The sequence below is a fragment of the Cyrtonyx montezumae genome, unplaced genomic scaffold (assembly GCF_038088225.1).
Source record: "Cyrtonyx montezumae isolate F1298 unplaced genomic scaffold, pur_monq_1.0 scaffold_3, whole genome shotgun sequence".
Lineage (NCBI taxonomy): Eukaryota > Metazoa > Chordata > Aves > Galliformes > Odontophoridae > Cyrtonyx > Cyrtonyx montezumae.
The window spans coordinates 148065332-148091927 of record NW_027072034.1 but is presented as its reverse complement, the minus strand read 5'-3'; the positions used below and the strand labels follow the sequence as shown (position 1 = coordinate 148091927).

Below are 26596 nucleotides of genomic sequence, written 5' to 3'. Positions count from 1 at the left end.
GTCCAAATATTTTCCTATAGGAAAACAAGGGTGGAACTTGATGCAGTTTCTATCAAAGTTTAATTTTCACAAATATTTGGTATGCTTCCTTTCCAGAAATGCCTTTTCGGTTTTCTTGAAGATTTGATTAAAACCGATTAAGACATTTAAATGCATTTGAAGAATGAAAAGAAGAAAGCAGTGTTATTTTTATATGTTCCTTTATTTATACTTGTATGTTTTATCTTTTTGATATTTGTTGGTGTTTTTTCTTTTTTGTGAGATGAAGTGCCCTAGAGATATGAATTGAGAGCCCAAAGTTTGACAGGGGTTCAGCCAACACAGTATAGATCTGTACTGCAATAGTTTGTTGAAACTGGCCTGATTTGGAGAGGGAAGATAAAGTTAAAGAAGTGCATATTGTGGCCGTGCAAGAATTTGCACACACAGGAAACCAGGTTTGCTCTCAGGTCACAAATATGCAAAAACTAAAATTCTGCAACAGCATTAACAACAAGGCTGGGTGTCTGATCCCATAATAGCACTTAGACAAGAACATTCAATCATAGAATCATAAAATCATTTGAGTTGGAAGAGACCCCTTAAGGTCATCTACTCCAACTGCCCTGCAATGCACAGGGACACCTTCAGCTAGATCACATTCTCAGAGCCCTGTGCAGCCTGACCCTGAATGCCTCCAGGGACAGGGCATCCACCACCTCTCTGGACAACCTGCTCCAGTGCCTCACCACCCTTCTTGTATAGAACTTTTTCCTTATATTCTTTTTTTTCCCCTTAGTATGAGAATATCACACCCATATGCTCATGATAGGTGTTTGGGAGTGGCTTACAAACCCCCAGATCTGGAACAGTAGTGCTAATGGCCTGCATCTGGCTGTGCAGTGCTGCTGGGCTGTCTGTAGGGTTGGGCTCAGCACAGCCACAACTCACCGCTTCTCCAATGCCATCCATACAATGTTTAGTTTGTAAAGCAAATTAGCTTCCCCGAGGGAAGAACTTGTGCCATCTTCTCGGTGTTGAGGGTATCTTGTGTATCATGGGTGCTGATGGAATCTAATAATAATTAAACGTGACACTTCAGAGGATTGGCACAGCATGAAACATACTACGTGGGAGCTTGTTACAAATAAATGCATCAGCTTAACTCTCAGCTAGAGCTGCCATAAATTGGTGAGCACAGATGTCTGATCTGTCTAACTGCATGGCTGTAGTTAACAGTACCAGCCACAATTAGACACTAATTGCGCATTCGTTGGTTATTAAAAAGCATCTCCCTCTCATTAAACCTTATATTCGTATTGTTGTCCTCTGGGAACAACTCATTACGCTGTGCTAGGGTTCCCACCGTCCTGATGAGAAGCAGCAGTCAGCAGGGGTCACAGCAGCAATTAATAGCCCAGAAACGCCAGGTTCAGCAGACACAAAGGGCAGAAAGCAAATAATGGGATCTAAGGAGTTGCTGTTCCACTCCTCACTGTGCCTGAGCCTGCTGCCAGTGGCTGAGTGTGGGGCAGCTCAGTTGTGAAGGAGTATTCCCTGTTCAGAGTAAGGGAAGAAATTATGCACAGGCCATCTACCATTTATTCACCCCACAGATGTAAAGGAAAAGCAGAAATGAAGAGGAATGGCTTTGAGCTCTCCTGGCAGGGGGCAGGGGTGGGTGTGAAGGGGATGGGAATGGAGAACAGATCATGTTCTCTCCATCTGCATGTTTGAAACAGACATGTATCTACAAAATGCAATTGTGCTCCATACCCATCAAGCAGCTCAGGGAAGACCTTATTTACAGATCAGTCTTTCTCAGCTACCAGTGAGGGGTGTCTGTCCGCAGATACACATTTCTCCTTTTAATCTTTTGAGCATTTGTGCTCATTCCTGTGAGAATTTTGGAAGGACGTTGGTGAAGTGAGAGCGCACATCAGGCAGTAACACACCCAGACAGCTTCAGAGTGTCAGTCTTCTTGTTGGTGTGCCCTTCATTCTTGTGCAATTAACACTGTGTCCACTTCTATCTGTGCAGCTGTAAGGATCTATGTCTTGGAAGGAGTGCCTCCTGGACTCATCTACAGAGTCAGTGCAACTGATCCTGAAAATGGTGTACTCAAAGTAAGCTGGAAAAATATAGAAATTATATCAACCACTGCATCTGAAGTGCTAATTGCCTCTTCCAACAACACACTTCATCACTGGAAAAGGTTGAAGCATTGTCAATAATAAATTGAAGAAACCCAGCCTCATTGTTAGGACACAATTGTATTTTGAGTTCTCAGCACTCCAAAATTAAGGGGCGTTGAAGGCAGAATTTGATGCAGTTAATCAGAGATATAGCAGGAATTGTGTATTCAAAAAAAAAAAAAAAAGGCTTCAGAACATTTTTAGCAGATGAGAGTAACTGAAAGTATGTGAAGTTTTTAATCTTCTATGTCACAATGTAAATCCTTTCATATGAGACAGTAAGGAAACTGCTTATAATGCAATGGAATCTCGTTTTCATGGCAATCCCAGAGCACACTATGATCCTCAGTTAAGCAAATGGATTAGCATACAGGAAAATACTCTTGATATCAGCAAAAATCCTCGGGAAGTGACAACTTTGTCTGCAAAAAGGAAAAAAGTGAAGCACTTAGCTAAGAATTGTTTTGCAGCTCTGCCATGTTGGCTTTTGTTTTATAAAAGGACACATTCAGGCGCTGATTTAGATTAGACCTGAGGAAGCATTTCTTTTCTGAAAGAGTGGTCAGGCACTGGAATGGCCTGCCTAGGGAGGTGGTTGAGGCACCATCCCTAGCGCTGTTCAAGAAGCGTTTAGATGAGGTGCTAAAGGATTTAATTTAGTAGTTGAGTAGAGATAGTGATAGGAGGATGGTTGGACTAGATGATCTTATAGGTCCTTTCCAACCTTATGAACCTATGAACCTATGAACTTATGAACTTATGGTCTCTAAGTGGGGAATGTGTCTGTGTGTCTGTGCTCTTCACCACGTGGTTCTGGGTCAGACAGCACACTGTGCCTTGGCCTTTCTACAAAACAGTGCAAGAGTGGAGGGATGCTCAAACAAAATGATTCTGAAACCAACTCATTGTCCTCTTCATTTCAGTATTCACCACTCCCTGAATCAGTGCCATTCCAGGTCTTGGAAAACGGAGACATTTTTTCAAAAAAAAAAATAGATTATGAGAAGGATCCACACTGGTGAGAATTTATCTTATCCATGTGCTTGCAGGGGGTAGTGCTTTGCTATGTAGCCAAAGAGTGATTCTTGATTTGTTTTCTTATTTAACAGCTATTTTTTAAACATAACAGTGACCGATCCAGAAGGACTAAACTCTACTAAAACGGTGAATATAAACATAATTAACATCGATGATGAAAGACCTTACTTTACCATGTGAGTGAAACACTTCCATTATACTAAAAATACAGATGTTTTCCCAGTTTTACTGCCTCAGCACCAATGGCAGGGTGTCACAGAGAGCAAACAAGTAACACAGTACTACTGAGAACTGTGTTCTCATTTTGTTGTGACTCCTGCTCTTTTACTGAGGAGATTTGCTTTCATTTCCCTTTTTTATTATTTATACTTCTATTAGTTTTAAGTTTTCTAGGTTCTGCTCTTCTGCTAAGGGCAGCCAAACAGGCTTGTTGTACTTGTTAGCAAGTAGAGGTTAAAGCTATGCAAAGACCTTTGGGCAAGTTCAGACAAAGGCCCGAGTTTTAGCCCATGTGAATATGATCATACAGGCTTTACTCTTCATTCAGATATGTGTTTCACTGTAATGATGTTTATTCATGCAGAAATGTCTAGACATAAAAAGGTCTCATTTTTGATCTGTCTTTTCCTCTTCTTCCCAGATACTTTCACTTGTAATGTCCTTAGTCCTCTGAAATACTGCCATCCCTGACTCTGTTGTAAGCAGGAAATTGTTGTGGTGTCATAACACAGAAGTCAGAAATAGCTTTTGAAAATGAATGGAGCTTTAGTTGAAACAGAGAATATTGTTGAAAATTTGCAAAATGGGAAAGAATACCCATGTTCTACTAGAGGGCTATTTTGTGGTGGAAAGCACAATGGGTGGTTGGTTTGGAATCAGGAAGCTGACCAGCACAATTCTTATAGAGTTGGTCTGGTTCTGCAGTTGATTTATATCTGTCATTTTGTGTGAGACATTGATTGGATTCCAGATGTTCTCTTTGTGTCTTCTGATCCTGAGGATGTAGAAGATCTCTGCTGGGAGTATTTATGGTGAGATCTCTCCTGCCACCTATGCAAAGAGCTGGCAGCCCATGGCCTGGACACGTACACTCTTCTCTGAGTAAAGAACTGACTGCAGTCTGGGCCCAGAGAGTGATGGTGAATGGAGTTATATCCAGCTGGTAACTAGTCACAAGTGGTGTTCCCCAGGGGTCAGTACAGGGGCCTGTCCTTTTCAATATCTTTACTGATTATTTGGATGAGGGGATTGAGAGCACCCTCAGTAAGTTTTCAGATGACACCAAGCTGAGAGGAAGTATCAATCTACCTGGGGGTAGGAAGGCCCTACAGAGAGATCTGGGCAGGCAGAATAATTGGGCTGAGATCAATGGTATGAGCTATAACAAGACCAAGCACCGGATCCTGCACTTTGGTCACAACAACCTCATGCATTACTACTGTCTTCGTTGAGGCAGTGGCTGAAAATCTGCATGGAGAATGATCTGGGAGTATTGATGGACTCTCAACTGAACATGAGCCAGCACTGTGACAAGGTGGACAAGAAGGCCAATGGCAACCTGGCTTGTTTCAGAAACTGTGTAGTCAGCAGGACAGGAAGGTGGTTGGGCCTTTGTACTCAGCACTGATGAGGCTGTAGATTGAGCACTGTGTTCAGTTTTAGGCCCCTCACTACAAGAAAGGCACTGAGGCTCTGGAGTGTATCCAGAGAAGGGCAACAAAGCTGTGAAGGGTCTGGAGCACAGGTCTGATGGGGAGCAGCTGTGGGAATGGGGATGGTTCAATCTGGAGAACCTTATCACACTCTAGAACTTCCTGAAAGGAGGTAGTGGTGAGGTGGAGGTTAGCTTATTCTTTCAGGTAACAGTGATAGGATAGGACTAGAGGGAATGGCTTCAAGTTGAGACAAAGAATGTTCAGGTTGGCCATTACGAAACATTTATTCTCAGAAAAAGTGGTGAGGAATTGGAACAGGACTAGATGGAGAAGGTGTTCAAGAAATGTGTAAATGTGGTGCTCAAGGACATGGTTTAGTGGGTAGTATTGGTAGTAGTTGGACATTTGGACTAGATGATCTTAGAGGCCTTTTCCAATCTTAATGATTCTAAGTCCATATAGCACCTGGACCACACCAAAAGGTCTCTGGGCACTGGTCTGGATGCTATGTAGGCTGAAGTCAAGGATCTCGACCTTACTGGTGGAGTGGTAAAGAACCTGGAGAAATGGAAGAATGAAATAATAGAAACAAATTTGGTTATTTTTGTTGCTACTTATTTAATACTTGAACTTCATGTATGAAGTAGCCAAAAAGGTTAATGGTTCTATCCACAGAGCTGTACAAGCAGCAGGAATCTACTTCCCAGTGCCAACACTGTGTTCGAGACAGATTATTTCATCCAAATGTTGCCATTTCTGTTTATTTATCCTTGTGTCTGTAATGGCGAAGGAGCTCTTAAATATTTATCTGCTTGTTCAAGACAGTGAGTGAAGTATCCATAACACGAATGTCTAAGACTCACAGTATGACACAAATAAGGCATGGTATTTGTTTGAATCTTTTCCCTTTTAGATTGACGCTACAGACCAAAAATAGAAGCTCAGTTTGTAAAGAGCTTGAGATTAAATTACTCTTCATGAGCTGTCCTCACTATGCACATGCATGCCCTCACTCTGCTAAAATGGGAGCTGCATGCTGGGGCTATGTATTTTCTGACACTACAATAATTAGTGCTGGGATGGGAGTTGGGGAAACTTGACAAGTTAGCAAATTTTTTTTATTTTCTTCTGATCAAAGCTGTCAAGAGCAGAGTTTCAAAGGGTCTTTCTAATTGTTCCCATAGTATATGCAGGCACATCTGTTTTTTGTGTTCACAACACTGCATCAGCATTCACCCTTTTGAAATTCTGGCTGCTAAAATCGGTGGAAAACTTGTGGAGTCAAGAAAACAAAGACGACAAGAAAACAAATGTGCTTCCTCCGCAATTATATTACAGTGTCTAAAAGGTCTGCTTGAACTGTGCTGTAAAACATGACTGGCAAGTGGAGGGTTGATTGGCAGCAGGACACAACCCAGACATGAATGTGTAGGAGGTGGCCACAGCTCCTGCCCAGCTGTATGAGCCTTTGGTGTAACAGGGATGTGCTTGAGAATGGCCCACTCCTTCCTGAGAGATCTGTCTTGTGGGGACAAGGCAATGGCCCATGTAAGGCTGGCAGTGCTATGAAGGTGGAGCAGTGGAGAGAGGTCAGAGCTGTGGTTTCTCTCTGGGGCACAGGGATAATGTTTTCCTAAAAATGGAACTATGCACTTGTCAATTGGTGGTGGCACAGAAAATTTAAAATGTACAAAAAAGGTTTTGTCTTGAAACATACTCCTAATGCTTGTTTGAACCGTTGAGTATCTTCAACTCCCTTCGACTTTTATGAGTAGTTGTTTTGTGTGTACATGCATCCAGAAGAACAGATCACCTTTCAGTCTTTGCACGGTTTCTGTGTGCTTGCTCATGCCTGTTTTAGCACATGGGCCAGGTACCATAACTGCCTACTTTAGCGCCCATGTGAATATGCAATTGCAACCATTATAAACAATCCTACATAATTGCCTGCCAAACCGTATCTGAGCCATAACACTCACTTCATGGGAAATCTGGGAGCGCTAGCATGCCAAACAGCATCAGTAAAGACCCACTGTTTGTATGTAAAATGAATCAGACAAACATTGGGAATTTGGAGCAATATCATGGGGACATCCGCAGGGCACCCACAGGAATTACTCTTTCTTGCCTCTACTTGAGGAGCAGTCCAAGCTTTTTAGCAATGCTTTTGCGCCCCAGATGCCTCCAGCACTCACTCCAAAATACAATTAATTGTGATACTGCTTCTATTTTTGTTTTTCTCTGTCAAAATAATGGAATTTACGGGAAATGACAGGTTGGCGGTTCTACAGGGAGACAGACTGCTTGACTGAACAGCCCCATCCATCTTCAGCTTCCACAATTCTGTGAAAGTCAAATTGCTTTCACTATGAAAAAGTTGCAGGGAAAGGGAAGGACACTTATTTTTGCAACTCTGTCATGCTTTATGCACACACTGGAGCTCAGCTGCTGCTGCAATTGAGGTGGCAGAACCAATGACTGGGATACTGACTCTGACAACTCCGAGCCCAGCATGGCCAAGTGTTTTACCTCTACAATTGGCTGCTCAGCTAAATCTGTGCTCAACTGTCCCTGCAAACACAGACATGCCTTTTGCTGAACTTTGCTTTCTCTCGTAGAAAACAAAGGATCTACAGGATTCCAGAGGAACAAAGCCTGGGAACTGTTGTTGCCAATATAACAGCTAAAGATCCTGATGATGAAGACTCTCCTAGCAGACTTTTCTACAGCATCCAGTCTTCTGATATGTATTTCTCCATAAATCCATGTAAGACAAACGAAAACTTGCCTTCTAACTCTCGCAAAAAAGAGAGTAGCCACACAGGAGAAGATGTTTTTGCCTGAGTATTGACTTTCTTTGGTGTCAGTCCCTCTAAAAAAGAAATGCTCAGGACATCTTTAGGGCCAAGTTCTTTCATCAGCTGAATAAAATTAAGTAAGACTTCTTGAAGAAAGTAGACCAAAGGTGACTTATTGACAAGTATTGTTTTATGGCTGCAGATTAATGGTCCCTTGGGTGGAAGTTAAATCAGCTGCCTTCTTCTCTAACGGTTGTAGTGACTTTTCCAAGGCTCTTTGTGATGGCTGCAAGTAGTTAGACCACAGCTTGCTCCTTCCTACATGAAATCTCTTCTAGCACTGTGATGCACAAAAATTGCTGCTCAGCTTCATGGCTCTATTCATGCCCCTATTCAAGTGAGACCATTCAAAAGAGTCATCTCCTATGTACTGGTTCTGTGTCCCCAAGATCTCTGGAATGCACCCATATCTGACCTGAGGATTTTGCTCTTTAGGTTGGCATTCAGTGACTGCAGTATTGTGCTCTGCCAGAACAATCTTCTCTTTTTTGGATAGAGGCTAACAGAATTGAAAAAGTAATTAACTGAATGGCTGATCAGAGCACTTGACACAAGCTATGTGCAGATCTTTTGATACAAGTAGATTTAGAGATACTGAAGGGTCCTTGAAGGACAACAGCAGAAAGTGAAGCCATCTTACTAGAGCAAGGACAGCATGAGCTGCTCATTGTGCTTGCTGCTTGATGAGTGCACTCAGCTCTGACTTGCATCATTTCTTTGAGAATGTAATGAAACCTAAGTGCTTTCCAAACCCTCTGTTGAGGCTGCCACTGGTGTATTTTTGAGCAGTGGGGAGAGGCTTACAGAGAGCTATCAAAGCCGTTTTGTATCTTTTTAAAAAGTAATTAAACCAGCCGTAATTTCTGGAGAACAGAAGACTTCAGCTTGCTACCTGTCTCCTGAGCTCTCCTAACCTCCCATATGTACACCATGAGTGTTTTCTACCTCCCCTAAGGGTAAGCATCTAACTGCTGGCTGTTTTCCCCCAGCAAGTGGAGTGCTGCAGGTGACCGGGAGAATCGACCGTGATGTCCTTCCCCTGCAGCTCCACCCCAATATCTCCGTGATAGTCCGGGTGGAGGACAGTCCTCATGGAGGGCACTCCAGTGAAATGGAGATCACAGTCATCATTGAAGATATCAATGACAACCCACCAGAATGCAATCCCTCCACCTTCAGGTATTGCTTCTCATATTGCCTTAGCGCTGTCTTGTTGCCACAGCCCAGCACCCAGTTTAGGGCACATCAGTTAGTGTCCTCAGACCTCAGAGCCTCTTGTCATATATGTCTGTCCATAGTAACCATGGACTTTGCTGTGGCTCTGAACTCTGAGACCTTTGTGAGCTTTTCAAGAACCATGGAGATGTGGCACTGAGAGACATGGTTAGTAGGCATGGTGGGGATGGTGGCTGGACTAGATGACCTTAAAGGTGTTTTCCAACCTTAAAGAATGATGATCAGCTGGTTTAAGTTTGTTGATGAGGAGATGACATTATTTCAGTTTTACAGAAAGACTGAGGTCAAAATTGTCCATCTAAAGTGCTGGATATGCCTGTGCTGTACTGTTTCGGGGGCACAGCACCGCATAGGGCAGTTCTCAAAGAACTGCTACTACTCTTAGATGGACTGTTCTGCAAATAAAGATCCAGCATCTCAAGCCAAGGCCTCTGCAGTGAGAGATTCCTGGTTAGTGGGTATCTCTTTAAATGGTTTGCTCACTTCCTAAGATAAATGTCTTGCATTTAAATCATACAGTTTTATGAACTAGCAGGAAGAAAATCCAATTATTCAGAGCACTGCTTGGCTACAGTGTCCATGATGACAACACAACAGTCTCTGTGTTCATTTGAGCTCAAACTTTCCTCTGAATGAGGCAAAAGTCTTCAGGGGAGGAAATGAGAGACTATATATAAGGATTGTACAAGGGAACATCAGGACTTAATGTCATTTCAGTTAGTTCTTTATTTCTTTTATTTCATTTTCTTGATTAAGATAAAATTGACAGACTCAATTACCAATTCTACCATGTGCATCATGGAGACCATCGCTGTCAACAGCAAGGCCAGAAACACTAGCTTCATGAAGCAGCAGAATGGTCCAAGTTCTAGTTAAGGAGAAAAGAACGAATTTCTCATCAGGAAAGCATTATAACATAATGAAGAAATGAGTGTTGTAAAGGTGTTTTAAAATACTAATTAGGAATTGAACTGATCTTGAGCATTAAAATCTCATGGCGCCTTCTGTAGTTCAGTGGATTTCCAAGTTCTTGGTTTTGAGTCTGACTAACTGTTTAAATCCTGCCCGTTTCATAGGGCTGTTATCCACCACAGCATATGGTTCAGATTCTAGATCGCTTCATCAGCTGTTGTCTATTTAGATCTAGGATTTCACTTAGAAAATAAATGGAAGTCAATGTTTTGGCATGGAATATAAGAAAAGTTCAAGAGAAGAAATATAAGGAGCTCTGATGGGAAACATATTTCTTTTTAACAGGAAAGAGATAAATGAAAATAGTACTACTGGGATAGTTCTTCTTGATCTCAGAAACTGCTGTAAAGATATTGATGTTGATCCACCAAACAATCTGTTTAGTTTCACTGGATTATCTGGTTTTGGAAGCAACAACTTCGCTCTGGAGTCTACTGAGTCTGGAAGACTCGTGGTCAGTCATTTGTGGCTTTATGTCAGATGGTATCACTGTAGAAAGCATCTTTTCACAAAGGTCATTTCTTACTTTGGAGTTTTTGACTGTACAAGAAAAAGAATTACTGTAATTCATGTTGCAACAGAGTGAGTTGGTGAGAATGACTGTTAAGATTAGATGTAAGTTACAGACCTTTTAATAGGACAGTTTCTATTGATCCTTCAGACTTCAGAGAACAGAGAGCTGTTTTAAATCAAAGTGCTAGATATGATTGAAAAAAAGTAGTTTTTTAGGGCATGTGAAGCACCAATTTTGACATGGTTACACAAAGAAATCCGATGCCATCTCATACCTACAAAGATGATAAAGGACGTGGACTCCCTTATGAGGAGAGGCTGAGAGACCTGGGTCTGTTCAGCCTTGAGAAAAGAAGACCCAGAGGGGATCTGATCCATGTCTATAAATATCTAAGGAGCAGGAAGCAAAGGGATGAGGCTGGACTGTTCTCAGCAGTGTGTGGTGATAGGATGAGGGGAAATGGCCACAAACTGAAGCATAGGAAGTTCTGCACAAATGTGTGTGGGAACTCCTTCCCAGTGCAGTGACGGAGCAGTGGCACAGCTGCACAGAGAGGTGGTGGAGTCTCCTTCTCTGGAGACGTTCCAGAGCCGCCTGGACGCCTACCTGTGCAACCTGGGCTAGGGAGCTGCTCTGGCAGGGGGTTGGACTCCATGATCTCTGGAGGTCCCTTCCAATCCCTACTATTCTGGGATTTTGTGATTTATTCATGATAGATCATGGAAGATCCTTCTCTTCAGTATGAAGGACTGCAATATGGAAATGTGGTAAATACTCACAGAAGTGTAGTAGGATTTGTACTTTGTGTGATTTTACGTGTCAAAATATGACTTCTTTATGCTAATAGCTACTGTAAAATTTGCATTTGCCAGAATCCCTGCCAGCTGCTGGACATGTGCAGTAATGGTTGCTTTGTTGCTTTAAAAAGAACCACAGACAAATATAGAAAAAAAGAAACCCCATGAAGTGTAATGATTGCACAGGCTGCCTAAAATCATCTGCCTAAAAGACAAAGATGCAATAGGAGCAGTAACATGACTTTGTATGACTAAGGCCAGCTTTTGATTGGAAGTATGTATGTGACCACCATCCTTAGCTGCCTCATTTACCAACACAGAAGGCATTTTCAATGCTGCACAGGATACGATTGTTGTCAGCCCTTTGATCCCCATGCTTGTACAATGCAATGGGCTATCTGAAGTGGCCTGTCCCTCCAGGAGTTTTCCTATAGACAAAAAGGCAGTGGATTTCTGTACTTTAATCCCACTGCCCCAGAGTTTATGAGGCTCTTGCAGAGAGACAGAGTTCAGGAGATTAGGATTTAAAGCTCCATATGAGCCACTGTTTAGTAGCTACTTGGTTCCTGGATAAACAGTTGTGGCTGAACCTGATACCTTTAATACAGGTCTGCAGGCCTGAGCTTCAGAAGCAGCTATTGCTATTTAGCAATCAGAGGCTCTTGTTGAGCCAACAAAGAGCACAGTAAATAGCCAGCTCATTACACGTGCTTTTAATTAATCAAGTAAAAGGCAAAGACCTTTTGCTCAAATGATACAAGTTCCTGCACTTAAGGGGAAGATAGGCAGAAGGAAAGAGTTTTTAATTGCCAAGAGATCCCAGACTGTGAACATGAAGGAAAAGCCTGAAATTCAATCCTGTAATTGATTTATAGCCTATATCACTCCTATGAGACTGTTCTGTGTATTCAAGAGGGAGACATCTACAGAAAACCGATTGCCATCATGTGTATTGTGACTTTATGTAAGAGAGTATAAATACAATTGTGCTTCTTTTTAATTTAGATGACTGAAAGTATTGATTTAGAAAACCCATCTAATCCAGGAATTGAAGTTTATTCTTTGACTGTCACGGTACAAGATATTGCCTCTCCTAACTACTCAAGCAAGTATCCTTTTTACAAATTAAAAAAAATATTTTCCTGTGCTGTAACAGCATGGAGAGAGGAACGCCATATGTATTTTGAATATATGCATGAGAAAATTTCACAGCCATACTTAACTATGATTTAATCTTGTGTTATATTTCCAGATACCATTTACATTTTTATCAGGATAAAACCAGTGAATGAATTTTTTCCAGTCTTCAGTAGTCTGTCATATGAATTTAATGTACCAGAAATTACTAAAGGTACAGTAAGTAGCACCTACACGGTTGAAGCAGTGTTGTCATGCTGACAAATACACTTTTGCTCCAAATGCATTTTCATTTATTTGAATGAGGAGAATGGCTCAAAGTCCCTGTTCAGCTGGGGTCCTGTAAAATTGCCTACTACCCCTAAATAGACAAAACTGGCAAGAACAGCTGAAGATGACAATGACAGTTGTACAGATAGAAATTGAGACACAGACAAATTCAGCAATTGCACAAAAAATCTGTGACGGAGCTGGGAACTGAACTCAGATTTCCTGTTTTAGACTCTTTCTGCTCTTGCTAAATTAGCATTTTGGAAGGATTGTGAGTGCAAAGAAACCACTGTAGACCATGGTACAGATGAGAGAGGACTCCCTAGGCCCAGGCATGGTGTTGAAGTGTCACCCCACTGTCCCTTTAGACCCAGCTCACCTGAAAGGCGGAGAGGGATAGGGGTGCTTGGGTGGGAAGTGTGTGCTCCAACAAGCAGTGCAGCTCCCCAGGCTGGAGCCAAGCTTTTTCCCATTCCTGCCACAGCCCAGAGGCAATTACTGCAAATGTGGCCTGAAACAATAATCCAGGAGCAGGATTTGTCTGTGCTCAGCTCCATAAGTGCTGTTTCAAACTCCCCAGACAGAAGAGTGGTGATTTTGTCTCAGGGTTTTCCTCCAGCTCAAGCCAGTGCTTGGACACTGGAGGTAATTAGTGTGTGCTGGTGCTGGGCTCTGAGGTGGCCCTCGCCACCAAAGAACTTATGCTGTGGTTCTCTACTGATTCCTTGCATTGTCGTATTCATTGTTAGCAGACACATATATTGAGACCCATGCCCAGCATGGTAAACTAGTTTCTCACACCTTCGTTTTACTCCTTTGGGGTGAAAAATTCTAAAGCGAACATGTAGTTACAGTTTTATTAAGCTTCAGCAGGAGCGAGTACTCTGTAATTCCTTTTCCTCTAAGTTTATAATGTTAATGAAATACGAATTTTCTTCTTCTTAGTTGGATCCAGTATTGGAAAAGTGACTGCCAGAGATGCAGACTGGCCGCCCAGTGTCATCACTTATTCCATTGTAGCTGGAGGAGGGACCAAGGATTACACAAATGCATTCTGGATCAGCCCACTTAATGGAGATGTGAAGATTTTAGCTAGACTAGACTATGAAACAACTCAGAAACACTTTTTCACAGTGCAAGCCTCAGACCAAGAGAAGACTGCGACAGCATCTGTGAGTAAACCCACTCTACTTCTCATCCTTTATCTACTCTTTTCTCTCTCCTAGACAAGAATGCTTTGAGCATCCTCTGTCATGACCTTATGTTTTATTTTTTCACATCTCATGGGAGGCGGATGGGTTCTATTCCAGACAAACACCACCCATGGATACACTAGGAAGGAAGTACTTAATCTCTTTATCACCTACAATATTTCAAGGCAATCATTAAGGAAAACTTAGCATCAGGAACTTGTAATCATGACAGGTTTATCTATCTATTATATATTAAAACCAATAAATGTGAGAGGACAGAGATTTAAGAGTGGTAAGCTGTTTCCCTCAATCAGATAACACCAGCTGACATTAAGTAGATCTGGTGTAACAAGTGTGCTTCCAGACATGCAGAAGCATTTCTCTTTCACTGGAATGGTCAGTCTACAAGGAATCTTCATCTCTTCCATGGATCTTGCTCTGAATTATTATTAAATTGTACTAAGAAGCCTAACTAAGAATTGTGAAGCAATTTGAGACACTTGAAAGGAAGATTAATGAATACCTGGGAATATTTCTCATTTGTACTATAACACAGCTCAGGTAATTCAACTAGTCAGATACATCAGAGTGAAATCCCAGTGGTTTTGAAACATGATTCAAGTTAAGGAACCTGTTCCCAAAAGAGTGCTGGTCACAAGAAGAAGTAAAGGTCAGATTAACACCTATGTTTTCTGGTAGAATCTAGTTTGGAAGAGAGATTCTGTGCTCTTCAAATGCTGTTGATTTAAAGAGCAAAATTAGCAAAGCCAAATAGTTTCTGAAGTTAATAAAATTCTAACCCAATACAATGGAAGACCTTCAGCTTTTATTATTCTTTCCTTTCAGGTAACTGTCAATGTTTTGGAAGAAAATGATGAAGAACCAGTTTGTTCACCCAATTTCTATTCATTTCAAATCCCAGTCAGTTTGGCAGTTGGGACCAATGTCAATGGCTTCAGGATTCAGTGTCAAGATCGTGACTCTGATCCCAGGTCTTTCCGTTACTACATTAAAGAAGGTACTGTATCACAGTTTGTGTACTGAAAACAGCACGAAAATGCTTAAATACTGATGGTTCAATTTGATTTGTAAATAAAACTCTAGCATAATTTTGTGCTTCTTCTTAATTGTGATTCTCAAATTTCACACGTCATTATTATGCTGCTTTTGAAAAGAGATGTGTCTATAAGTTGGCTATGAGTGCTACAATCTAGAATGATGCCCTTACGTATTTGGATTGCCTACCAAATTAATTAATCCACAGTTAACTGCATTATTGACAAGGACTTCAGTAGAATGAGCTGGAAAGATCTTCACGGTCAAACTTCACTTGCAATTACAGTTGAATAAATCTTGAGAAATGATAGTGACTTTTGTCACCCTGTGTAACTTTCACTTAGATAATGGCACATAGTTCAAAATAACTGAATAAATCTGCATGATCTAGTTACGTGCTGCATGCGTTAAAACCTGTTATAAGAAAGAATGTTTGAACCTATTAATCAATTGCATCGGTTTGAAGAAGAGTATGGATTGATATTCACCTTCACAAAAAAAGAGAATACACTATCTTGGGTGAATTCTTTTGCTGTTACTGGTTTTGTAGCTGAGGTTATTGACTCACATTGCTGAAAAATTAATTGTAGTTTGGTCTGTGCCAAGCAGTACATTCTCAGACAAAACCTGGACATTGCTGAAGAGCCCAGGACCTTGCTGGGTGTAGTGTCTAGGGGCCCTCTAGAGCACAGGCTTTGAGGTTTGGTTATACAGATGTGATCTGTGCTGTGCAGTTGATCTTTGAGCTAGAGAGCCCCATTATATGTTGTGCAGTAGATGTGGCCTTCAAAGTTACCTCAACTCTTGAGCTCTACAAGGCAAAATAAGCAGAACCAATGTATTTCTGGTGTCTTTCTATGGCTTTGATTTCTTCTGTCTCTGGTCATTCTAAAGTCTGCACAGGTAAACAGCAGATCTCCAGTAACCTAAACAGAGGATTAAGAGATGGGAGGCCGGACACACCAAACTCCCTTCTCTGCCTCCTGCAGCAGCTCACAGGGAGGGTGAAGCCTTGGTGAATATTAGCCCCTCTGAGTCATCAGCTGTCATTAAGGGGACCCATTCAATGGTCATGTGGTGTGCTGTGGGCAGAGAAACAAGAGATGGAAAGGGACTTGGAGGGACCTCTGGAGGTGCTGGTTGTGCTCATTTGGCCAGAGGGCCATTTCATGGCAGCTTCCGCAGCAGAACTGCAACATCCTAGGGTCCTCACCCAGGCTGGGTGCTACTGCTTCTGGGCACACTCCAGGCTGCAAGAAAAAGTCATTCCAGTGAGTTGAGAGTCTCCTCTTATATGCTTGAAGGCAATGAGGAGTTTTTACAGCTTTGTCTCAGCTGTATCCTCGTAGAGAGTCTTATTCAAAATTTTAATTATTTTATTATGATTTATTTATATGATATCAAGAAGATCAAGGAACCAAACCACTACACAGGCATTAAATGATCAATAAAAGATTGTCAATAGAAACAAATCTTTTTGCTTGCTTCATGCATTTATTTTAATGTGGGATTTTCCTTCACTTTTCTTATTTCTTAACAATTTCTTTGTTTGTTTGTTTGTTTGTTACTGTGACTTGCAGGCAATGTGAACAATCATTTTACCTTTTCACCAACGTCTGGCTCCAACACAACTCGGCTGATTCTTGCATCTCCCTTTGACTATGAGAGTGGGCTTGATACAAAATGGGTTTACAGGCTACGTGTCTATATAACAGATGACAATTTACTACCTGCCAAGAACAAAGCTACACGCCTAGTTAAAACTGGAACAGTGACCTTAAGCATCAGAGTTATCCCAAACCCAACAACTTTCACTACCACGACAGTAAGTTCATCGAAAACAATAATAACAAGAAATCCTTATCATTTACAAGGGACACTTTTCCACCCCTGAATTTACCCTCAGGTAAAAGTTCAAGCTTCCAGCCAGGAACTGAAGCAGTAGAGCACATCCTCAGCAGGTTTCAGTTAGGGAAGGACAGACAGTTGGGTTGGATGCTTCCTGAGCTCCTGGGCCCCAAGACAATCCATGGCTGGTATTTTGGCCTTACCCCTGGACCAGTATCCCCATGATACAACCAGCTCCTTGGCACATTCATCCCAGGGAAGCTCTGGCTCACTGGTTTTGCTTCATAGCTGATTTCCACCAAGCCAGTACAGAATATGAGCAATGCTTGCTTTCCTCCTGCCTGCTGTGGCAGTGCAACCGGAGGAGCAGAGACTAGTCTGTCCCCATCCTTGTGCTGATCACTGCTTTCATCCCTTGCCATGCCATCTTGCCACCATTTTCTGTATAGGGACAGTCTCATGGCAGGACCTCAGTGAATGAGCTGCTAGCAGCAAGAGATATGCCAGTTCAGAGCTGTGTCTCCTGGCGCATGGAGGTTGTGGGAGATCGCAGCTGCTCAGGAAATGTGATTTTCCCTTCTGGAGCAACTCACAGGGAAAGAAAAAATAAGGAGTTTTACTTATTTTTGTACAATAACCCAACTTGTCAGAGTTCAGCTCCTTTTACAAAGGGGGGGACGAATCATCACTGCAACGAAGATGACCTAATTCCAGTTTTGCCTTAGGTAACAAGAAACCATTATCTTGTTAATGGCAGTATTCTCTGAACTTCCAAACCCTCCAACAGAGCACTTGCAGCTTCTCAGACAATCTGAGGCTTTCCAGCCCTACCATGACATGCCTATTTTAATACAAGACATTGAAACACAATCTGGAAGCAGCAAGGTGGGTGGGCTCTGTTTCACTGCCTGTGGTTGCCCCTGGAGCTCGTGGCCCATCTCAGTCTTCACAGAGAGGTATGTGGGATGAATCACCATCTCCAGCAGATGCTATCTGTTTCTGCCTATCATGAGCAGAGCCCTGGGGCACCTTGGGCCAGGTGTCTGAGTGCAGAAGTTCAGCCAAAAGGATGGTGCTGTACAGGAATGCAGCACTCAGGTTTCTTATCTTGTTTTAATAGCCCGGCTTTACAGTGGTGATGAAGAGGGAGAACATCTACTCGGACTCGGCGTGGTACGTGCCATTTGTCACCACGCTGGGCAGCCTTCTGCTCCTGGGGCTGCTGGGGCACCTGGGGGTCCTCCTGGCCAGGTGGCTCTGCGCCCGCTGTCCGCCTGCACCCCGAGCCGATGGCACACCTCTGTGAGTGGCAATCCTTGTTGAGTGTTTTGTAGCCATATGCCCTCTGCTGCAGTCGCTGGCTTGCAGCAACATAAGACAATAGGATGAGAGGGAATGGCCTCAAGTTGCATAAGGGGATGTTCAGGTTGGATATGAGGAACAATTTATTCTCAGAAATAGTGGTGAGGCACTGGCACACGCTGCCCAGGGAGGTGGTGGAGTCGCTGCCCCTGGAGATAACCAAGAAATACAGTGGGTATGGCACTCAGGGACACGGTCAGTGGGAGATATTGGTGGTAGGTGGACAGTTGGACTATGTGGTCTCAGAAGGCAGGTACCACTTGTGTTCCTCCTGCTCAGCCATGTTGCCCAGAGGCTGTTTCAAACACGGGCACTAACGCCAAATTCTCTGTTTTGGCAAAGCAGATTTCCTGCAGTGCTCCCCTGGCCGGTTGCAAAGCTCTGACCCATGGAGCTCTGCAGTACCTCTGGATGCTCTCTCTTGGCAAATGCCACTGGGAACAGCTCTGGTTCTGAGTGGCAAGAGATTGCTCAGTGCTGGGAGCCAAGGTGCCTGCAAACCAGCATTGTCACAACACAGAGATAAGAGTTCTTTCATGGGGTTTGAAAAGGATTTATGTAAGCATTCTCAGGACTCGAGGTACATTTGGAAATTACAGCAAATGTGAAGAGGTAATATATGATGGTGATTATAATTCAAGTGATATGTGCAAGGAGTTTAGCAACATGTGATAAAAATGACAAATGAGTCCAGGAGCATATAGCCTGGCCATTGTTATTATTTATTAATAGAGCTAGTGATTCATTGGGAGGCAGGCTTACCCATTACAAAGCAACTTTTACATTTTCAAATTCCTTTACAATCTTTCACGTATTTAAAAAGTATTATCTGAGCACAGCAGATCAAATAAAATGTCTTTCCTCGGAGGATGGAACAAGATGAGAATGTCTGAATATACATTTTTTTCCAGATTATATAAATCCATACTTCTATCATCAATAAGAGTGTATCTTTTCACTATCAGAGCAACGCTCAGGGCTGTTTTCCTGTTTGGGAACGGTGTTAAATTGAGCAGGCATTCAGTGAAAAATGTAAACCAAACCAATCAAGCACATCCCAGAAGAGAAGGAAACACATCCTTCTTGCCAACTGGAAGGGAGTGAAGCATGATACTTTTTATACAGGGAAATGTATGACATTTGTTAACTATGTCTCTTACTCCTTCTTTTGTTGCAGGATGAATGCCCCAGGTGTGTACTTCTTTATTTTAATACCTCTCAACAACACCAAGTTTACTATTCTGTCTAAAATTTGTAAACCCATTTTTAAACAAATGCATTTGCTCCAGTACCAAAGTACTCAGATCAAACACCCTAGCTGATGATGGGATGCCAGACTAAGTGATGTCGTTGTCCTTGCAGTATTCAGGTCTATTAACTATTGGGTGAAAACCAAATTCAGAGTAGTCTGGTTTTCTGGCAGGGATGGTAAAGAATTACTGTACTTTTAACATGTTAACTCTTAAAAAAGTAATTCTATCCTTCTTCAGCTCTCTCCACTCTAATTCCCTGTTCTCTGATCCCTTTCATTTCATCCCAACACCACTACATACAGCCAAAAATTTATTTTCAAGATTTGGTGCTTTTGCAGGAGTCTGCATAGCAGGGGTATGAGTTACACAAAAATAAGCATTTTTAAAATAGGTGCTTTTAAGCACATTTCTTCCTTTTAGACCCATTAGCTCTCCCCTAACAAGCATGGTTTGTATCATCTCATTAAGACTCTATTTTTATAACTCCCTCAACTCAATAGTATCTCCCAGCTTGAAGAAACCATGACTAACACAGACCATCAGAGCTAGCTGTTCTCTTGGTTGCCCAATTTGAAGCATTTCAGCGTCGGCCAGATTCCAAAAAAAAACCATTGCTTGGTGTTTTCTGAAAAAACTGGTTCCCAAGTGCTGGCAGAGAGGCCCAAAGGCCATACAGAATAGGCTTCCTATCAGTTCAATGCCTCAGAGTGTTGCGCACCCAGCTGCGGAAGCCAGTGGTGCCAGCAAGCAGTTCTCCTAAGGATGGATATAAAACAAACTGGTAAGACAAAATCACAGCAGCTACTTGAGGATGATCCACAACGCCATGCTGCTGAAACACCACTGCATTTGTTTGCACGTTGGATGAATTAATGGCATGGTGAATTCACACATAACCAAACCGTTCTTCAATCTGAATTTGAATTGACTGGATCTGCAGTGCTTCTCTGGTTTGTCTCCAAATGTTTGAATGCATGAGCTTTGCAGGTACAAACAATCATGGAAAAAACACCAATTTGTAGTTCAAATATCCCCCAAAGGATGATTTGCTTGCTGGTAGGCAGCCAGTCCGAGCTCCTACAACACCTGAACCCTCAAAATATGCCTTGAAGGGGCAGTATGTGGTACACCGACCCCTGATGGCTGAACCAAGTGAGAAGATCTCACCCCAAAGAAACCTCCAGTTGTGATAGTGTAGAGTGGCATACATAAAAGGAATTATTCATGGAACAAAGATGTGAATAAGTTTAATAATGAACGCATTTGAATTTCTGTATCTGTTGATATTACTTTGGAAGGAAATTTTATTTAAGAAACCACTGTTATTTGTTCATTATTGAAGGAATAAGACTTCTCAATGCATGCGTTTTGATTGGGCATTGGCAGCTGCCGATCCTCACTCCAAAACACGGTGAAGGTGTTTGCTTTTCAAATAGTGTTAGGTAGGGATCACCCTGTGAAAAGAAATAAGGCTCTTTTGAGAAAGCCGAGAAGTTAGAAACTAAGAATCTCTGTTTAGGGGGGATAATCTTTAATATCTACAGTCAGCATCTGGTGTCTACAGCCAAAATCTGATTCTTTGCTATGTGCATTTACTTTCCTGTAGAAAAGAAGAAACCTAAGAAAGAAGTGGCTTTGGTGAGTACTGCTATCCCCAAACCAAAACAAAAGAAGTTTTATTCTGAGCTCCATCATGGAATATGACCACCTTTATATGAAGAATGACTCTTTTCCAAAGAGAACATTTTGATGATAAGGGAGGAAAAAGGACTGTCCCTAAATGCAAAACACTGTAGTGTTGCAGCTGACCTCTGCATCTGGAAGCAACCCCAAGTGTGGTGGTGCTCATGCACATCATGGCCCCTTTGCTTCCAAATGCTACATTCTGCAGCCTCTCTGGTACTTTTTTGTGTCAAAAATAACATAGTGATTTTTTTTTTTTTTGCTCCCAGACAGATCATCCTGGGGCTCCTTCCTTTTCCATAGCTGTAATGGTATAAAGACTGCAATGTGCTCCCACTGTTGCAGTCTCCCTGCTCAGGTTCTTTGCAGAGGGAATTTCCAACCTTCCCCCGGGTGGAGGTGACCCTCTTTTGTTTGCACACATGCAGGTATTGTGCATGTCAGACCTTTTTAATTCTCCTTTGAACATCTAGTAGCAGTACCCTTCACCACAAATGACTTCTATTGCCAGTTTTGATTAAAGTTAGCCTATAGGAATGCGATATACAGGTCATAGAAATCTGCCTCCATCCATGTAGGTCGATATTTCCAAGTCATTGCTTTCCTTGCCTAACTATTTCACAGGATTCATTTAACAATTTGTCTCTCTTCACAGAAAATGATAAAACTCAACACTCTTTTTGATGGAGAAGCCAGAGACCCAGGTAATAAAAAGCAATTAACAGCTAATATGAATGTTTGGCCGGAAAGAAACTGGGTGAATTGACTTAAATACAATTCGACATTTGCTTTTTATACTTCAAGTTTGCTGTTTCCACAGAGAGCAAGAGCTCTATCCCACAGATAGTGAAAAGCAAGAGAGTGTACTACTAACATTTCTAATGGAAAAATATACCCACATACGATGGCCAGATTATTTATTCACTGCTCACCCACACATATGGGTCTGGTGCTGGATGTGGGAGGAGAGGAGGAATCAGCTCCTGGCCCCTGCCCTTGCTGCTGTCACAGTTTCATGGTCTTACCCTCTCCTTATCTGGGAAATGGCCACAGGTCGATGTAGCTGCAATAGTATGGGTTCTGCATCCCAGACTGCTCCCTGGTTGCATGGATGAGCTGCTCGCTCCTGCACAGAACTCCTCCAGATAGTAACAGGGCATCGCTGTTTCTCTGGGTCTTGAGCATCACTGGTTGGGGAGGACAAGGAAGAGCATTTGCTTTTGGATAAATTGTGGTGGCTGATTGCCCTATCACGGGGAAGACGGCTGGTGAAATGGGGCACAGTTAGTCAAAACAGGCCTTCAACAAACACATCTGAAAATAGGCCCAAAACAATAGGTCTCAAATTATTCAGAAAAAGGCAGGCTTGTTCTGAGCCTAGGATTAATCTGGCCAAATTTCCACCCAAGTGTCTGTACTTGTGTTTCTTATTAGCTGGCTCCAGGCTCTCTGAGGCTGTGAGCTAATAGGAAAAACTAGGCACAGGGACTTGGGTGAACAAATGGGGCCCTACTGTGTGATTAAGGCCATCCAGAGGGCTGCTTGAGGCTGGTTTGGGCCTGCTCCAAGCCCACCTGCTATTTATAAAGAGGAGCTGCAGGGATGGGCTCTGAAGTCCCCTTTGTAGCCGGATTTGTTCTATGCTAAACATGAATGTTCTCCAGCCTGCTGCTTGCCGGTGTTGTGGCAGGGCAGCTGGTGCTTCCCTTCCTCACAAAGCTGACTGCACCATATTTTTGGCTATCTGAGCCCCCAGAGAAATAGCACTTGTGTCATGCCTGACACAAGCACTAGGATATAACATGGCTTTGTGGTTCCGGCAGAGAAATGTGGCCTCCCTGCTCCTCCCCTCTCCCCTCCATGGCTCATTCCAGGCCTTAGAGGATCAAGTGTTAGCAGTTCAGAGACAAGATTTAATAATTCCCAGCATATCAGCTGTTGAATATGATTAGGAGGGCCAGTCAGGAGCTGCTGCCTGATCTGGGCTGCTGTAACATGTCTGTCTTGTAAGCACTCAGAAAACACCTTGTGAAGAGATCCAGTTTCATCTTTAATTGCTTGACTTGTGGTAATGTGTCAGAAACCATCAATTCTGATACAAACTGTAGCATGCAGTAACACATAGCCACTATTTCCTGGCAGGCCTCAATAGTCCTTTGTTTGTCTCATATTAATAATAGTTAATTAAAAGCAATGCCACTAAAGCTCCTGATTCTCTACCTGTTTAGCAAGAGACAGCAAATTAGACCAGGGTGAGACAATCATGTGGGACGGATGGCAGTTTTTCCACCTATCTCTGAACAGTAAATGAACTGGAAGAGCAGAGACCTACATTTGCTGTCCAAGTAGAAACTGCTCACAAAATCCAAAAAGGGCCAAAAATCTTTGTAGCAGGGAAAGGTTGCAATGCATGATATACAACCCAAACTTAACAATATTTTATATATCTGAGGGAAGCACAAAATGAATATGCATACTAATGTACTGTATCAATGACAATATTCACGGCAAGCCTGGAGAGAAGCATGTGGTGCAAACTGAATTGGGATGCATGTAGTTAGAACTCAAGGAGCTCCCAGATCCCCGGACCTTGGGTCACCCTAGATGACATGTCATAGCTCAGAAGACATCTGTAGCGTGCTGTGGTCCTAGCAGGCTTTGCTACACTGATTGGCAACTCCACTTGAAAAAATCATAGAACCATAGAATCATTTGTGTTGGGACACTCAAGGGCCATCTAGTCCAGCCCCCTGCAATGAACAGGGACAGCTACAGCTAGAGCAGGGTGCTCGGATGCAGAAGTGTCTTGTCTGGCTGGTGACCATGACTGGCAGTTGCCCAGGGAGGTGGTGGAGGTTTTCAGGAAATGTGGAGATGCGGCACTGTGGCACATGGGCTAGTGGGCACGGGGGGGATGGGCTGGATGATGTTAGTGGTCTTTTCCAACCTTTATGATTCTATGACTCTGTGACTCCCAGATGATTATATTTGCCTGAAGAAATGAAGCTTTCCCTCTTGGCTCCATTCCTAAACTCATCTGGTTTCCAGGTGTTTCACATTTTCCTTTTTAGCCCCATCATGAGGAGATCTGTCTCATCTTAACCTGCTCAAGTAGCCATGATTTAATTCCTTGTCTTCTCTCCTTTGCAAGTCACTGGCAAAATGTACGAATTCAATACCCAGTCAGGGGCTCGGAGGTGGAAGAAGAGCAATGAGCCCCTCCAGCCCACTGCAGCCACACAGCTAACATCAAGTGCCACAGGCAATGGTGGCCAAGAGACAGACAGAGAAGAGGTGCCAAGCAAAAAAGAGACTTCAGAGAGGAGGAAAGAGCCAAGAGCAGATGCCAGGCCCTCAGCCAGGCCATCCAAAGCACCAGGCCAGGATGGGATGGAGGTACCGAAGCACAAAGTGGAACCTGAGGGCAGGGAGTTACCCTCAGCAGCCCAGCAGCACAGACACTGACCTCTTCTCCATGAATGAATGCTGCATTTGGTTATACCAGGCCTAAAGCTTTCTGCCTTTCTCAGCTGCAGAACATCAGGTGGCCTCTGCTGTGGACCCAAGAGCAGGATGAAGCTGGGCTTAACATTGATATGCGTAGGTAAGACTGGGAGAGAATGGAAGAAAAGTGACAGGGCAGTGACTGTGATTCAGGAGAATGCAGCCCCTGCTTTTGTATGTGCAGAGACAGTCTCTGGAGGTGGCAGAGGTTGCTTACTGAGAAAGGGAGGATGTGAAAGAGTGAGAAAAAGAACCTAAAGCACCATAATGGTCAGAAGCACCTGCTGCCCCCTGGGCTGTAGCCCTTGGCAGCTTCCTTCTGGAAGAGCTCTATGCCCCTAGACCAACATTGCCATGTCCCTGGATCGCTTTCAGGAAGGGCAATGTGCACATGGACCCAGTGAACAGGGCCAAAAGTGCAGCTGCATGGAGAAATGAGCGTGAAGTTGGCTTGCTTCTCCTGTCCCTGCTGAGTCTGAAAAGCAGAATGGATGAAAAGCAGATTAGAGTTGAAAAGTTTGCTAGTAACAGCTAGAAATATTTTCATTCAGTATTTTATTTCATCCTTCCCTCTCATCTAGTCTTGCCGTAGAAAAGAACATAGCTTGAAAGCAGTTTTGGAGTGGAGTCAACCCACATCTTGTCATGGCAACTCAGGGCCTCATGTCAACATTTTCAGCTTATTTCTCTTTTGTACCATGAGCAGCATTCAGTATCTTCACCTTTGGTATTTCCTCTGGCACATACAGTGTTTTACAGAATCAAGTGGAGCACACTTAAAAGAATAATTACAGTAAACACATGTGGTGAAATAATCTTTTCCAAGTGTGAGAATGTGTAATGTTAAGAGCTGTCTAGGAACCTGATATAAAACAAGCAAACTCTGCAAGATTTCAGAATATTATTTTAATTGAAAGAAAAATAATTATAAATGATTGCTTGATTCTCGGTGGCTTATATTCTTCTTTCTCCTGATGAGAAAAATGTGGGTTTTTTTGGCATCAAGGGACTAATCTCAGCTTGGTGGCAACAGAAAACACTTGGTCTAGGTTCAAAGGGGAGAGTAAGATCCTGCCACACACACTGATGTTGTACGAGAGGGGACCTGGCTGGGGTGGCACAGGGCAATGCTACTGAGGATCCCACGCGTTACACAGACACTCCTCACAGTGCTGCAGCCCTTTGCTGCACTCCAAAGGAGTGATCTGGCTCAGGAACAGCTTTCCTCACTAACACCAAAGGTCTGGAATCAAACGACATTTCATTGAGCAATCAGAAACCCTGCATGCCATGGACACAATGATAGGGATTGATTATATATATCACACAACGATAGGAAATAGTGATTTATATTCTGTGAATGCGTTATCAGTTTCTGTGGCTGTGGTGGTTGTGATAGTGTTGTTTGCCCCTCCAGCACCAACAAGGCTGGTCAGAGCTCCAGCCACCATTGTTCCCATTCACTGCTGTAAAGACATTACATGCAATCCCTGTGTAGGAGGTTTTCCAGTCACTTAGAGAAGTCCTGTAGTAAATGGTAATGCTGTTGTAACTCCAATTGCTTTGTCATTGTGACACAAAGAGACCCACAGGCACACCTGGCACCTCCAAATATTACATCTTCATTACCTGTGAAAGTTCAATGCACTGTTTTTATCATTTTCTTACACCTATTTTCCTGGGCGTTTCTCTAGGGCAGCCATTCTGCTTCCTCAATTCTTCTCATTCTACTTTTGTGATTTAGAGATAGTTACCCCCTACTGAAGAGAAGGCAGAAACAGATTGCAGCTTCAGCTAGAAAATCTGGAAAGAGATGAATAAAAACTCATCTTTGGTTACTGCTGCTCCTGTTGCTGAGCTACACAAACTTCCTTCCTTCCTTCCTTCTAGGGAAAAAAAAGCCAACAATGGCAAAACATGTTAGCACACTGTGAGCATCCATCTAAGCAAACTCATTGTCACAGCCAATGCTGTCGGTGCTGCAGCCCCCAGCAGCTAGAGGAAAGCCACCACCCCAGCACTGGTAACCTCAGAACAGTTGATGG

At 42.9% G+C, this 26596-nt stretch overlaps 1 protein-coding gene across 1 annotated transcript in view; it reads left to right on the top strand.

Annotated features, from left to right (window-relative positions):
- Window positions 1-25466, top strand: part of CDHR3 (cadherin related family member 3) — a 53694-nt gene extending 28228 nt beyond the window's left edge. Inside the window, exons 5-20 of the mRNA XM_065740932.1 lie at window positions 2021-2106; window positions 3099-3193; window positions 3285-3389; window positions 7487-7635; window positions 8716-8905; window positions 10220-10388; window positions 12251-12350; window positions 12498-12596; window positions 13598-13824; window positions 14692-14863; window positions 16482-16726; window positions 17870-18051; window positions 19289-19302; window positions 20971-21002; window positions 21703-21751; window positions 24199-25466. Of these exons, the coding sequence (XP_065597004.1) occupies window positions 2021-2106; window positions 3099-3193; window positions 3285-3389; window positions 7487-7635; window positions 8716-8905; window positions 10220-10388; window positions 12251-12350; window positions 12498-12596; window positions 13598-13824; window positions 14692-14863; window positions 16482-16726; window positions 17870-18051; window positions 19289-19302; window positions 20971-21002; window positions 21703-21751; window positions 24199-24512 (2228 nt within the window). The 3' untranslated portion in view covers window positions 24513-25466. The remainder of the gene's footprint in view (window positions 1-2020; window positions 2107-3098; window positions 3194-3284; window positions 3390-7486; window positions 7636-8715; window positions 8906-10219; window positions 10389-12250; window positions 12351-12497; window positions 12597-13597; window positions 13825-14691; window positions 14864-16481; window positions 16727-17869; window positions 18052-19288; window positions 19303-20970; window positions 21003-21702; window positions 21752-24198) is intronic.
- The last annotated feature ends 1130 nt before the right edge of the window (window positions 25467-26596 follow it).